The sequence below is a fragment of the Cynoglossus semilaevis genome, chromosome 7, assembly GCF_000523025.1.
Source record: "Cynoglossus semilaevis isolate Cse_v1.0 chromosome 7, Cse_v1.0, whole genome shotgun sequence".
Classification (NCBI taxonomy): Eukaryota; Metazoa; Chordata; class Actinopteri; order Pleuronectiformes; family Cynoglossidae; genus Cynoglossus; species Cynoglossus semilaevis.
In genome coordinates this window covers 5,777,115-5,792,706 of record NC_024313.1, presented here as the reverse complement: position 1 = coordinate 5,792,706, position 15,592 = coordinate 5,777,115, and the positions used below count along the sequence as shown (strand labels likewise).

At 40.7% G+C, this 15,592-nt stretch overlaps 1 protein-coding gene across 1 annotated transcript in view; it reads left to right on the top strand.

The window, feature by feature from the left end:
• Positions 1 to 15,592, top strand: part of ppp2r5a (protein phosphatase 2, regulatory subunit B', alpha isoform) — a 19,721-nt gene that overhangs the window by 3,712 nt on the left and 417 nt on the right. Inside the window, 12 exon segments of the mRNA XM_008312995.3 lie at positions 5,483 to 5,679; positions 9,483 to 9,584; positions 9,707 to 9,799; positions 11,820 to 11,950; positions 13,559 to 13,618; positions 13,830 to 13,938; positions 14,217 to 14,270; positions 14,405 to 14,455; positions 14,579 to 14,698; positions 14,911 to 15,038; positions 15,152 to 15,253; positions 15,512 to 15,592. The exon segment at positions 15,512 to 15,592 is cut by the window's right edge and continues 16 nt beyond it. Of these exon segments, the coding sequence (XP_008311217.2) occupies positions 5,483 to 5,679; positions 9,483 to 9,584; positions 9,707 to 9,799; positions 11,820 to 11,950; positions 13,559 to 13,618; positions 13,830 to 13,938; positions 14,217 to 14,270; positions 14,405 to 14,455; positions 14,579 to 14,698; positions 14,911 to 15,038; positions 15,152 to 15,253; positions 15,512 to 15,592 (1,228 nt within the window).

The following is a 15,592-nucleotide window of genomic DNA, read 5'->3' as shown; positions in this document are numbered from 1 at the left end:
TTAGGAGAGTCACAATTGTTTCAGCATGTTTCAATTCATTCTCCTGTTGTAACCTTGGTAGCACACTAGTTTTTAGGTGTTCATGTTTATCCATGCTGCGAGCTCCTTGTTTTTTCCCGGGAAATGCGTCACATAACATGAGGGTGGCAAATGAGCAGCATCTATTCCTGTCACTCACTGTTAATATTGATACCAAAATTCAACTAAAATTGAACATATTCTTGATCTTGAAATGGTGTTGAACTCTCACTTATAGCCCACAAATCTCTCAACATCTGGCCCACTCTAGAAGTCAAGGAAAGGAGTCAAATAAATCCAAGGAGCTGTGGTGTAGAAACAGCTTAGATGCATTGCTCTTTTCTTGTCATCATTTTAAAAAAATATTTTTTAGAGGAAAATAGTCATCAAGCCCCTCCCTTTGATGGGATTTTTATCACGGATAATGCGTAATATTTAAAGGAACTCTGGTGCAGATTTCCAGGTGATGTGTGGATGTAGCCCCAGAAAGGAAACCTGTACATCTGGTATGTTTCAGATTGTTAGAGATGGCCGGCTGCAAAGATGCTTCATCCTTCCTGCAGTGTAGAGGTTGGAGCACTCATAGTTCCTGTTGTGTGATAGACACTGAAAAGATGACTCATTCAGAGACATGCATTGTTGCCATGGCAGCCACAAGCCTGGAGAACAAGCCGGGGAAACATTTTCATTCCAAATGCAGCTTGAGTTCGTTTATGTGGATATTTTTGTCGCAGGGGTGATATTTTAAGATGTGCCTTGATTTCTAACCAGATCTCAGCTCACATTTAGATGTTGGTGTGGTTGTTGTCAATTGCCTAAATATAGCATGTGCACATCATCTGTAAATAAGGAGCATTGCTTTCCGTCACTGGTTCCCTTACATAAATCAGCTTATTTATTTGTGATCTCAAACGATTATTAATCTTAGTGACTCGTACATAGTTCAGTCAGCCTGTATTTCTCCTGCATTTAATCGCCCTACTCTCTGGTACTTCTGATTCATTGCTGTCATGCTCAGAATCGAGGCTGACTAAAGCTGTGCCACCTATATAACACCGCCTTCCAGTTCACTGCATATTTATTGAAACTAAAAGTAGAAGAATAAACGTTGACTGTACTTTTTATCAGCAAGTATGTATTATCACCTTAATGCTCAACTGGCTCAGATACGGCCGATGAAGCAAAATAAATAGTTGTAGTCTTAATTAAGGCATTCATACTGTATGATTTGTGTTTGTGTACGTTGGTTTTCTGTCTTCTCCACTTTGTCACAACAAGTGATTCTCAAAGGATTTCTTTTAGGTGAAATGTTCACAGTTTGATAGTTGGTAGTTGGTACCAAATTCCTTTCCGTCATCTCTTACAACTGTGTAGGTGCCAATCCTCACTACAGACAGACTGATGTGTGAGTGCATTTTCCAACCCAGTGAAGCCGAACCCTCTATAATCAAACACCAAGCACAATCATGATGCTTTAAATAAATGCCCTACCTGATGTAACCTTTTTAAAGTGTTCATCATTTGGTGGTTGGATGATACAACTCAGTATTGGCCGGCCACACGTTGAAACAAGTGGTTAGTATGTGGTGTTGAAACTCCCAAATAACTATGCAGATTACGGCTGTGTGTTGACCTCTGCGCTGCCCTCTGATTCAGGGATCAATCAAATGTTTGATTATTTTTTATTGAAACAGCAGCCAGTGGCATTTGTACTTTCACTGTAACTGTTCCATTACCTAGAATGATATCCTCTCATGGTGGACAAGAAGGGGGAAAAAAAGTGTCATCGGACCTTGTGGAATTGACAAGCTTGAGATATGACCATGGACCACCGTGTGCTGAAATCTATTAGACTAGACAGATATAGTGTTTCCTCCACACATAACACATGAGTACTGCTCACCCTTTCACACACGCACAGCCTCAACCTCTCACGGCCATTTGATCCGACGTTCATGCTTCTGAGCTACTAACGCCTGATCAAGTGTTGCAGCCACTCTCAGAGGTAATATAAGTGAATCAGTGTTAGATTGGCTGTAGAGGGCCGGATCATAGTGCAGCAATAACAAAGTCCAAGGCGTTCTTTCTGTTCCGTTCATGTTTGGCTCACTCAGTCATCTGAAAACTGCAAGAAAAACCTACCTGAACTACTTATCTGATATTAACTTGTTTAAAAGCTTGCTAATAATTCAAGTGCTCCGCTTGAAGAAGAAGCCAGAATTTATATTTCTTCAATGTACCGTACTGTTATTGTCATTTTTGCAGGCCGTGCGAGCAGCTTTAAAGTTAACTTAAAGGCTTAACTAAGCTCCTAAATTCCTGTGATAGTTGTAGGACTAATCTGTCACTGTTGTTATGAGGTCACCTGACCCACATACTAGTCTCACTTGGTTTGTTTTAGTCTGTCACTGCTTAGGGCGTAGTTCTAAGAAATGTTGACAACATTAAAAGTAAATCTATGGAAGTGACATTGTTCTGACCTGGCAAGCAACAGGTTGGAGGTGTGTGTGTGTTTAAATACATACATGCATGATATATGTGCAAGATATCTTTATATAACCTTGAATAAGTCTTTCATTGTCATGTTTCCTGCCAAATTTTCAATCAAAAACACACAATAAGTTCCCGTTCAATGTGTGTGTAGTTTATTAGAAATTCTTTTGGATTCTCAGAGATGCAAAATTGCTGGGGAACAAGATTAATCAAAATGCAAATAGGGGTCACTTCTTTGTACCTATACTTTTGGATTCTCAGAGATACAAAATTGCTGGGGAACAAAGATTAATCAAAATGCAAATAGGGGTCTCGACCTCACTGGAGCCCTACATTATCAACCTGCCATGACCATGAATTATATTTAGTCTCTATAATGTCTGTTACATCAGGCTCCATATAATTAAACAGTGAGTCATTAATGACTTTCAGTTAAGTTTCATTAATGGCTTGATGCAGTGAAAATACACAGTGTTATCTGCACATCTGAATAGCAATCACCATAAGAAATAAAATATGGAATGTCAACAAGGACAGCAGCTGAACAACTGTTATCCGTTTATATCGTTTTTTTTATTTGTCATAATATAAAAAAAATGATAATGGAGAAATCTTGTCAACAGATTTACACACATTTAAGAACCAATCATGCACATGGGCAATGATTTGTACACATTATTTTAGTTCGACTCTGTGTTTTTATTTTATTGTTTTCTTGACTTATTGAATTCCTGTGCACATTATCAGTCTATTTGGTTTTTTTTCTGGGGAATCGGGTTTGTACAACCACAACGTGCCTGTGCTTGTAGAGATTTCTAGATTATTCTATGTTTTGGGGGTTTGTTTGTTTTTTGTTTTTTTTTCTCCCTAGTTACCTGTAAAATGTTGCCCAACGCTTCCTGCTCAAATGTATATTATCGAGGCTCTTTAACCCTCCTTCATGGTGGCATTTAAACCTAATGAAGATGTTTATTTTCAGGCAACAAAGCCCGTGCAGATCAGCAGCAGCACAGTTCAGGCAATTAGCAATTATTCAGTTAGCAATCTAATGTTCCCAAAGGAATAATTATATACGTCGTGTTCTGTAGTTTTGCCCCCTATTATCTCTGCCACTTGAATCATGTGTGGTGATGAAATTGCATGTTATTGTTTACAGATTATAGTCTTAAGTGAGGCTCAAAGCCTGTTGTGTAATCCCAGACTCAGCATGAACTGTTTCACAAATCGTTGAGTTCCTTCTTCTTTTATGTAAATTGTGTTCTTAAGGTAAAACATCCAGTCTGACCTTCAGCTAACTCCATATACGGTAGATCCATATCATCATGTTTTATGATTCCTTTATTTTCTCCCAGTCAGGATAATATTTTGCCTAAATCCTATGTTGAAAGGATTGTGCCCAAATTGTTTTATACGGACAAGACTTTAAGCTCAACCTTTTTTAAAAAGTACAGCATGTAAGTTTTCTTATCCTAAATGTTGTCTAGAGTAAAGCCAGGGTGTTCTAAAAAAATCAGATCCTTTGTTACGTTGCCCTAAAGCACATTTAAATATCTTAGTTCTCAGCAGCTAAAAAACAGAAGAGCTGAATTATGCATACCTGCCAGAAGACTATGCTATTTTCCATATGCTGTGGACGTTTGTCATCAGGACACAGTGTTGTACCAAAACTCAGCTCAGTGTTGTTTAACCCAGATATTACACCCAGCCAGAGGCAGCAGTGTATACTCCAGTTGTGTGAGTGCAATATTAGCTGTCAGCACACCACGCTGGAATATTTCTACTGGCTGTGAAAAAGTTCGAGCCGTCTCCATGCCACAACATTTCAAGAGCTAATGTCTGGTCACTTACATAATACTGCAGAGAGAGAAACTGCACCATGATACTTGTCACCTTCTTGCTTATCTCAGCTATACTTAGTGGAACTACTGTAGCTGTAATGTGCCAATGCATAACTTTATATGTTCCAGAGCTGCAGGGTATAATGTTATTCCTAACTGCATCACAGCATTTTTTTTTTAAAGCTAGATATTTCCAGTCAAGTTTGGTTTTCTTTCCTTGAGTTTTGAACAGTGTCGTGATATGCACGTTTTAAGAACTCTATTAACTTGCATATTTATTGTGGCAAGTTTTAATCAGTGTTGATGATGATCCACTCTTCATGTGTTTTTTTTTAGTTTCTTTATTTGCTCTTTACTTACATTTTTCCACATTTCCACAAGTCCTGGCTTAGATGGGAGATGATTATAATCACTCGGCAGCTCAATATAAACTATTATATATCTGCCTATATTCAGTTTATCTCAAAACGTGCACTTCAGACTTATTCCAGACTGACGGCGTACACCAATGTCGACGGTTGTGATTGATGCTCTGTGTATATTTGTAACCTCCAAACCGTCAGGGTCCCTGTTCCTCCTCAGACTGTGAATCAGATTTGATAGTTGCGTCATGTTAGCCAAGTCGTCCTCCTGCCGTTGCAGAGAGAGTCGTGTATCGTGTGCGGCGTGTGCAGTGATCCTGCACTGTGTAGAAACACGTCTTCACTGAACAGCGTGTCACTGGTGTTCTGGACAGCTGCCATAATGCTGGGTCAGGTTTGACGGAGCTCTTATACCCCTGCACACCCTCGCCATTTAGTCCGTAAAAGGCTTTACAGATATACATAGCTGAGAGTTACTCACACACCCTGTGTGTGTGGGAAATTACCTGCAGTATTTGTAAATGGAGAGGTTTTTTAATTAAATAAGTTAGGCTCCTTAAACACACACGAGTCCAGTGCAATATGTGGAAACTTGGCAAAACCCACATCAAACAAGTAAGTAAGTTAGGCTCCTTAAACACACACACAAGAGTCCAGTGCAATATGTAGAAACTTGGCAAAACCCACATCAAACAAATATCCCTGTGACATCACAACTGATGGACTTGTGTGTGTGTGTGTGTGTGTGTGTGTGTGTGTTTGTGATTTCAGATGCCCCGACCACAGAGCAGCAGGAACTGTTCACTCAGAAACTCCAGCAGTGCTGCGTCCTCTTCGACTTCTTTGACTCAGTGACGGACCTAAAGAGCAAGGAGATCAAGAGGGCCACGCTGAACGAGCTGGTGGATTACGTTTCCACGAACAGAGGAGTGCTGGTGGAGTCCACATACCCGGAGATCACGAATATGGTGAGTAGAGCGCTCACCTTAACCGCAGTAACCTGAAGTGGGAGCGAGTTGAGTCTGTCTGTGAGCGACTAATGAGCTACATGTATTTGTGTGTTTGTGAAGGTTCGTTTTGATTTAAATGCTAAGGCTGATAATCTAAATCACACACTGAGCAAAGGCTGAGCTTCGACAGATGTCAGCCAATCACCACCTTCCACAGAATCAAGTGCCAAACATGCTTTACATTAGTGTTCATGGAGCAGGAGCCCCAGGCAATCCTACACTCCTCCTACAGCACTGTAATGACTCATGTGCAACATTTACAGCACAGCAGTCGGCACTGGTGTTATGGCAGAAGAGTTGACTACAGTACTGACTGAGTATCTTGTCAGTATTAATAATGGAATCCTTCACTAGTCAGTCGTACGGTATAAACAATCAATTTAGGAGTTAAAGATTTAACTCATCATTCAGACAAATGTATTGTTTTCATCCCTGTGACGCTAATCAGTCTCCAAACAGAACTCACATTGTTGATGCCGATTCTACTGCTGCTGTTCATTGTGATATTCAAGGTCTTCTTGTCCTCACATGTGTGTTCCATAAAGTGTGGCTAATATAACTTCACTCTCAGTTTCTATTGGCAGCGATGAAATGGAAAGTAGTTTCAGCGATTATTTATGAGCGTTGTCATTACTGTAGAATGAGCCATTTGATTCTCGTCAGGAATGAGTCTCCTGTGTCATGGCTTCTGTTTCCAGTTTTTACTCTAGCGGATGCTACACCGAAATGAATACCTTTGTTGTTAATGCTCGATTGTTAACGTTTGATTCTTGACGGGATTAGTGATGCAGCCCTACCAAACAGAGGGCGCTAGAGCCTACATATTGTAAGTGTAATCCGAACATGATTTGACAAATATTCTTCAGTCTTAAGTGCAGTATATGTTACATCAGTACATAAGTGTGTAATTGCTTTATTTGTAAGTTAAATAACGATTCATAGATGTCTGTTTTGTTGACTAAGCAGGGGAAAACCAGAGACGAGCTAGAAACCAATCGAGCAGCGACAGAAATGACTTTTCTTGGCTGTCTCCATAATCCACGCTGTGTATGTTACAATGTTGCACGTTGTGCTGTAGAGAAAGTCCAGTGCAGGCTCCAGCAGAAGGGTTAGACAAATGACAGCTTCACTTTCAGCACTGTGCACTGATAATAGCTCTCCAGGACACTCCATGCTTGGCATCACATGATAATGAGGAGGCGAGTGTTAAAATTGCAGCCCATTATTTTGCTGCAGTGACGCCAACTTTGATCACTCAGGTTTTAAAGAGTACAAACAGCCAGGTTACCCATCGTCGTAACAGGAGTTTTGGGCCAGTATATTATAGGATGTAAACAAAAAAAAAACACTTCTTTCATACGGTTTACACTGGATTCTTCCCTTTCGTGTCAGTAGTGGGACCAAAAACAGCAGCGTTGGCTAAAAAGCTATAATTACACTTTAATTTGCTTCAATCCACATCTTTTTTTTTTCCTTCTTTGTGCCAATTACACGCTGCAGACCTGCAGGTTTTTTTTTCCCTTCCTCTTTCTAGTTTTTCCTTCTTCTGTGCAAATGAAAAAGTTTGATGTAACTGCCGGCGCCCTCACAGTGACCCCACACAGCTCCTGGTGTCATCAACGTGCCTACACTTGGTATCACTTACAGCACTGTCACCTCGGAATAGCCCAATTTTATTCCTCCTACAGTTTCTTCACTCTAATCACCGTTTCCTTTCCCTCCTCTGTGAACATTTCTCAGACGCCTTCTACGTTTGTCATCCTCCCACAATACTGTCTCATGCAGATTCCATCTGTTGATAATTTTCACTAATGTAAATAAACTGGGGGAGCGGGGGAGGGTTCAAAAGGCCTTCAGTGTGTTTGGAGAGGGAGTTAGTGGTTTTAGACCATATTAAAAAAAAAAGCTTGTATAAAGTGTCACACTTAATGTAAATGGCAGACCAGGCAGGAGTTCACAGGCTCAAATGTCATTTCTGCTGCAGGTTTTTTTCATCAGAGCATTCAGAGGCATCATCATCATCATCATCATGTTGGGAAACATGTTTGTCGTCAAGTTGTTGCGCATAGAAAAAATAAACCCTCAGTTTCAGGGTGTGTTAACGCTTATAATGTACTTCCTGTGGTTTGTACAACAGCAAGAAATGTATATACATGGAGTTTTGGTGTCAAACTTGTTACATCGTTTTCTCGTTCTTGGCTGGAGGATCTAAAGATTTTTTTTTTCACATTGGTAAACAAAAGTAGCATCGATAGTATGTTGTTCTGTGAATGTCGTCTGGGGTTCTCATCTAGGTTACATTGCATTTGGTGCATTCACATATGACGTGAACCGTAACAAATCTGTTTGGAAGCGAGGACCCCAGTGTGTCTAATTTGTCTGCCGTGAGGTGAATATGGTCGAAACGTACACGTGTTTAAATCCACAGCGCCAGCACTTCAATCTTTCAACAACGTCTTTTAACAGAAACCAATCGGCACACGTGTGTACTCACGCCGCAGACGAGTAGTAAATAACTTCAACATGTGCTGCCTTTATTTCACGGTGTAGTATCGTAACAACCGCGTTCTAGTAAAACAATAAATCACGCGGCCTATCAACAGGTTCTGTTCCTTTTGAGAACCTGAATGCAAAGCGAGTTTGGACAAGGTACAAGAATTCCTGCCAGATGGTATTTTCATCAGCTCAGAAACAGCTGCACTGCTGCGTCAGACTTCTCTGAAATAACAGGAAGCAGCGGAGCAGGCTGAGCGTAACAGTGTTGGCTCAGCTCATCCAACCATGAAGGGGATGTGTGACACGAGGGAGCCTGGTTAGCACTGCATTTAACTAATGGCCTGGTCCAACTGAGTGGGTGTTGTGAAATTAAAGTGGCATATTTAGCCTGTCTCTGATTCCTTTCTACAAATTGGCAGTAAATACGAGCCTTCGATCAGAAATGACATTCCCACCTTTTCAAACTAACTAAGAACCACTGCTGTAGAGTAGGCATTGAGTTCAGAGTGCCGTTGCTTTCCTTTTCACTAACGTCACGTTGTATTTTCCAGCTGTCAGTAGCTAATTTCATGTTGTCTTTATCACTTAAGCCCGAGCCTTGGTGCCCACATTCCTGGCCTCTCAGCGCTCCGTGTGTGTGTCACTCGCAAATTTTCCCCAGCTATGAATAATAAAGTTGGACAGAGGCGGAAGTGACTTGTCCGTGTCGGTCGTCTGTGATGCAGAATTTTCAATACAGGCTCTTAACAGAATCAGTAATGCTTTGACCCCCGTTCTCTCTATTCTGGTGACCTGGATAACTAGTAAATTAAACTTGGTGAAACGGGCAGACGGTGTTGATTTTACTTCTGCATACAGACGTCAAACCTTTTTTGTCGATTTCACAGGTAAACAATATTTAATTTACTAACTTTTACTAACTAACTAATTTACTAACTTACTACTTTAAGAAACTGGCACGGAATATAAGCTCATTAATCATGATAGATCCATATTTAATTTACAAGAAACTGGCACGAAATATAAGCCCATTAATCATGATAGATCGTCAATGCAATTTATCAAGATTAATTATGATATATACACCATATTTATGTATGGCTGTGTCTGTACATGTATACATATGTATATATTTGTACATACATTATACTCAAATGTGTATATATGTTTATGTATGGCTGTGTCTGTACATGTATATACTGTATTTCTGTCATCAGGATATTGAACCATTCCTTAAGACTTCTGACTCTCCGTCTCTCCTCCAGATCTGCACCAACATCTTCCGGACTCTTCCACCGAGTGAAAACCCCGACTTTGACCCAGAGGAGGATGAACCCACTCTAGAAGCTGCGTGGCCTCACGTGCAAGTAGGAATCTGCTGATATGATCACTCATGCCCCGCTAACCCCCGACACGTATCACTGCACATACATCTTGGCATATACTTGTATCTTGTATTTTGTTTGTACTGTGTTTTTCTTTCTCCCAGCTGGTCTACGAATTTCTCCTGCGTTTCCTTGAAAATCCAGACTTCCAGCCCAGCATTGCAAAGAGATACATTGATCAGAAATTTGTCCTGCAGGTGAGGGTTGTTTGTGCACGAGCGTGTATCTTAATTATTAATTATCTTTTTAATTCTGTCACATTATTTACACATTGTTATAGTTGTGTCAAATCATTAGTTCCATTCACTGCAAGAGATAAGTTTTGCTCAGGAGAAATGATATCGACGTGTAAGGTTTGCTCAGGAGAAATGATATCGACGTGTGTTGGGATTTGACAAACATTCACTGCGTTTTATTGGATGAGTCAAACCATTAATACGCCGCATCTCGTCTACATCTGTCCCGGCTCGGTTCCCACCTACCTCAGGAATGTTTCACCCCTGGCTTCAGAGAAGAGCCATCGGTCTAACGGAGGGACCACAGAATGTTGGCCGGGCCACATCCGAGGTGCCTGCGCTGACTTTCCATGATGCAAGTGTGTCTTGGCAAAGCTTTAAATAGATGCCTGTTGTTTACTCTTCCTGGAGGAGAGAGGCAGACTGTGGTCGGAGCAGCGGCCCCGAGGTAGAGGCACGGATGGCTGTAAAGTTGAAGCCCAGGCCGACGTGTGGTTCAGTTAACGTAAGAAGATTAGGTGGTTCAGTGATGTGTATGCAATCTCAACCTTTTAGGGCTGGTGTGTTGGTTTTCTCCACCCACCCAGGGGGAGCCTGCTGTGAGAATATTTATAATCACAAATGTGATATTTTCATTGTGAAATCACAGTTTTTTTCCACATACATTATTATCTTCCCACTGTGACTGTTTCTGTGTCTGATAAACACAATCCTGAAATATGCATGCAGTGCTCTGATAAGGAAGCCAAATGTTAGCATGTGGTAGCAAACAAACAATGAAAAAAAATAGTAAAGTAGTAAAAAGTGGCATCTGGTTTAAATACTCTCCGGTCAAAGCAGCCTTGTGATTGTTTTCAGCCATAATCATTAGTTCATGGCGTATTTTGGTCCGCTTAAGGCTTAGCTTCAGTGCATCGCAACTGCTGTTGCTGATCCGACCGCTATCATGTGGGAAAACAACCATATGGGGAGCACCAGAGTAGAACATGTGGTGGGGCACATGTTTGTGGTGTGTTCAGGGGTATTTCCTCCCACTGGTAAAACGCTGCGAAGGGTGTCTGTGCAACCCTGTGGAAACTGTTATTACTTATATTAAAGAGAGAGAGAGAGAACCTCTCTGCATTAAAATCCACAAGTCATTCAACACTGGAAGAAGAAGACGACGACGTAAAGTGACAGCTTTAAAAAAACCAGTCACATTTCTTTGAGATTCGCCGCTCGTCTACTCCATGCGTCTGGAATTGAAATAATTAGAGCCCGACGTGTCAGTTGTGTTTATGGAGTTATTGTCTGTGTGCATCTCATTCACTATTTATACACCAGAATACATGAATAAATGTTGACATAAATATTTTATGCCAATTTATTCACAGGAAAAAAAAACTTGACTGTGATGCAAGTTTCCCCAGATTATTTTATCATGTGTGGCTTCACTGTGACATCTACAGCTGTGTGTTACCATGTGTGTGTACAGTATCCTGTATATACATACTGTATTCAAACAGATAATATTCTATATTCAGGTAAAAACTAAATCCTCCCCTGAACCTCAGGGTTATCTGAGGACTGAACGGTCCAATCCCAGTCTGACCTGTTGTGATTGGATATTGATGTTGCCACGGGCAGAGGCCTCATCTCTGAATTAAACCCTGAAAGCTTTGTGTGATGATAACATCACACCCTGTGTCTGTGTCTAGTTTTGTCCTCATTGGTCAATGTCGTCGCAGTCAGGTCTCAGCTTTTCCCTAATACATCAATGGAGAACTGATACTGGATTTACTTCTGAATGTTTTATTTTCTTCACTTTTATCTGTAGACTTTGTGTAAATCATGAGATTATAAATATTACATGAACTCTTCAGTTTAGATACAAAGTTTTCAAACTTTTTCCCTTCAGATAAGTCTGTGTGTGTGAGGAGGAGGAGGAGGCAGGTACTTTAAAAAGAAAAAAAAACATTTTTTTTGCTCCCTCTATTTTTAGCTCCTGGAACTGTTTGACAGTGAGGACCCCAGAGAGAGGGACTTCCTGAAGACCATCCTGCACAGGATTTACGGGAAATTCCTGGGATTACGAGCCTTCATCAGAAAGCAGATCAACAATATTTTTCTGAGGTGAGATTAAACGCAGCAGGAAACTCTGAGCTCTGTCTTTTCTCTGTTCTCCTCTGCTGTCACTCACCTGCTAATCCTACGCCTTCTACTCCGACATTAAAATGATTCAGTTCTGCCAGAGTCTAAGTTACCCAGAGATGACCTTGCTCTGATCTTGTAGTTCATGGAGCAGCTCCGTGTTCAGTGTATTTGGCAGATGTGATTTAATTGACCTCAACTGTCGCAGATTCCAGAAAACGATTGCAGGAAAAGAGAAAAAAAAATCTTTCTAAATGGAAAACAGTGTTAGAGCAACATAATCATCATGGAGATGTATTTTCATGATATGATTTGATTATTGGATGCTCAAACTTGCAGTCCAAAGACATCACAACCAATCAGAGCCAGGATAACTGCGCACTCTTCTGATACAGAGGTAGAGGCAGCAGTTTCCACATGTTTAGATTCTGGGTTTTTTGTGGTTGTTTTTTCTCACTTGGTAAATGCCAGTCTGACGGCAGAGAAAACATCACAGATGTTGGATTATAAATAAATTTGTGACTAAAAAAACATCAAATACAAGCATGCTAATGATAAAAGATGAAGATAATGTTCGGGTAAAAACTAATTTTAATAAAAAAATGTGATTTTCACTAAGTATAAAATACATCATAAAGATTTGTTTATGGAGGATTAAGACACAAATATGGTTTTTAAATGACAGGATTGAATGAATTATGATGTACTATCAATGAACTGGCAATGTTCCTGCCTTAGAAGCACACGTGTGTATTTTAGTTTTTGTTTGCTGTGTGCGGTGGAAAAAATAAAGACAAAGGCTTTGTGTCAGAGCATCCTGTCATTGACTCACTCAGGAGCTTTATCAGAACTGTCAGCAGTTCAGTGGTTTTTCATATGAAAGCCAAAGACTCATTTGACCTAAATCTTTAGTAAACTATTAAAAAAAAAAAAACCTTGTCTGTCGATGCTCATATGCTCAGACTTACTTTTTTAAAGTTTCTACTAAAAACCATCTTTCAGACAGACTTTGAAGCAGAACGACACGGTCAGTGCACACAGCAGTGTCCGACTCCCGGCAGCCGCGTGTCGAATCTTCTCCCGCTCCCGTTGCTGCGTGACGCCGTGAGCCTCCGACGATTGAAGCCGGGGACACTTGATGTCGTTTCCAACAGGCAGGGTGGTAAAATGGGTGCACCCACTTTAACCATCTGCCACTGCGGATAAAAATAGTGCCACAGTTGTCAGGCTCTGTCTGTACATACCACAGCCTCATGGTAATGGGTTGCCAAACAAAGGGAGGTGAATGATGCGTGCATCGTTGGGTTATGTAAGAGCAGGAGCAGCCAGCGTCTGTTAGTCTGCACCAGAAACGTGTCCGTCTGTCAGTACTTTGTCGGTTTAATTTCTGAAGAGGAACAACTAAACCGGCAGAAAGCCCAATAGCAGCCGTTGTGTTATTATTTCAGCCTCTGCATCAGGATAATCATGGAGCAACTGTGCAATATATATATATATATTGACAAAAACCTGAGTCAGTGTATTTTCTGAGATGTGTCGTCGTGATGTGTTGTATAACCTGTGCACTGACTATTTTTGTGTCTTCTGCAGGTTCATCTATGAAACGGAGCACTTTAATGGAGTTGCTGAGCTTCTAGAAATCCTGGGCAGGTGAGTGACCTTTGGTCAGGTGACGGCAACGATCGTTGTGGTGAAGATGATATATATATATATGTATATATATATATATATATATATGTGTGTGTATGTACGTATGTGTTTATATACATTTTTTTTTATGTATGTATACTCAATAAGTGCAAATGTTTATTCTACTCTACGTCTGCACTGTTTGATGTTTATGCTCTTGCTCCGTTCACAGCATCATCAATGGCTTTGCGTTGCCACTGAAGGCAGAACATAAACAGTTCTTGATGAAAGTGCTGATCCCTTTGCACACGGCCAAAGGTCTGGCTCTCTTCCATGCACAGGTGAGGAAAGAAACAGACATCGTTTGTTTGAGTCATCTTTTTTTTTTTAATCCAAATGCTGTCTATAAAGTGTCTTAGTATTTTGATTTTAAACTATGGTCGCGTAGTCTTTGGAACTTTAGCACCATCTGGTGGCTCTGATTCAGAAATACTTCAATAGTTGTGTTTACTAGAGGTTAAAATATAAAGTTGATCACTACAGAAAACCAGTATATAGATTTAATATTTGTACTTTGACTATTTTGACATTATTTAAAAAGTCCTATCTATCTATTAAGCTGGCCTACTGCGTGGTGCAGTTCCTGGAGAAGGATCCTACCCTTACTGAACCGGTACTTTTTAAATTATACAATCCAACAAAGTCCTAATCTGTGTGTGTTTCTGTAATGTTGCACAGAAACACTCTTTTTAAATTTTGTTTTCAAATCAGCCAGAACGTATAAATAAAAACTTGTCGTCCGTGCAGGTCATCCGTGGTTTGCTGAAGTTCTGGCCCAAAACCTGCAGCCAGAAAGAGGTATATCTGCACGTGTACCTCCCCCACAGTACAACCGTCTGCAGTCATTATTTTTTCTCTAACAACTGTTTGCTTTCTCCTTTGAACTGGTTCTCTTTTTAAATTCTTTAAATATAAATTAAGGTGATGTTTCTTGGGGAAATTGAGGAGATTCTGGACGTCATTGAACCAACGCAGTTCATTAAAATCCAGGAGCCGCTGTTCAAACAGATCTCCAGATGTGTGACCAATCCACACTTTCAGGTAAGACTGAAAACCCAGTGGACGCATCCATTCCTCTGGTGTAGATCCCAGTCCAGCTGATTGGCCTAAATAAGTCCAGTGTTGTCAGGGTCAGCAGTGAAACAATACAGAAATAAAAAATGCATTCTTACTCAGTGTCAATGATGATTGATTGATTGATTGATTGACGGTGTCAATGATGATTGATTGATTGACCTTTTCTCCTGGCCCAGGTGGCAGAACGAGCTCTGTACTTCTGGAACAACGAGTACATTCTCAGCCTCATCGAGGAGAACATCGACAAGATCCTTCCCATCATGTTTGGAAGTCTGTACAGAATCTCCAAAGAGCACTGGAATCCGTATGTACTCTGTCTGATTTTAATCGCCTTCATATCCCATAATAAACTGGTCTGCTATAAAAAAAAAACTGTCAGATGTTCAAGACCAAAAGTAAACATTTTCTTCTTTGTAGGACAATCGTGGCTCTGGTCTACAACGTTCTGAAGACACTGATGGAGATGAACTGCACACTCTTTGATGAGCTGACGTCCTCCTATAAAGCTGACAGGCAACGGTGAGAAACACACCTGTGCAGGTTTTGCTTTCATTCCGCTGCCAATACATTTCTAAGCATTACTGCCCCCTGCTGAAATATTTTTGTCATTGATTTGTATGTACCACAAATCATGAACTGCTGTGAAACTGTCCGCAAATTGAGGCCAAAACTGAGGGGCGTTCACTGGAGTTGGGTGATCCTGCTTGGATTTGCAGTGGGCGGGGGACATTTGTAGAGTCCCGTTAACTCAGATTTTTATTTTTGCGGTAACTCCAGGGAGAAGAAAAAAGAGCAAGAGAGAGACGAACTGTGGAAGAAGCTGGACGAGCTCCGGCTCAGCAACGCCACGCTGGTACA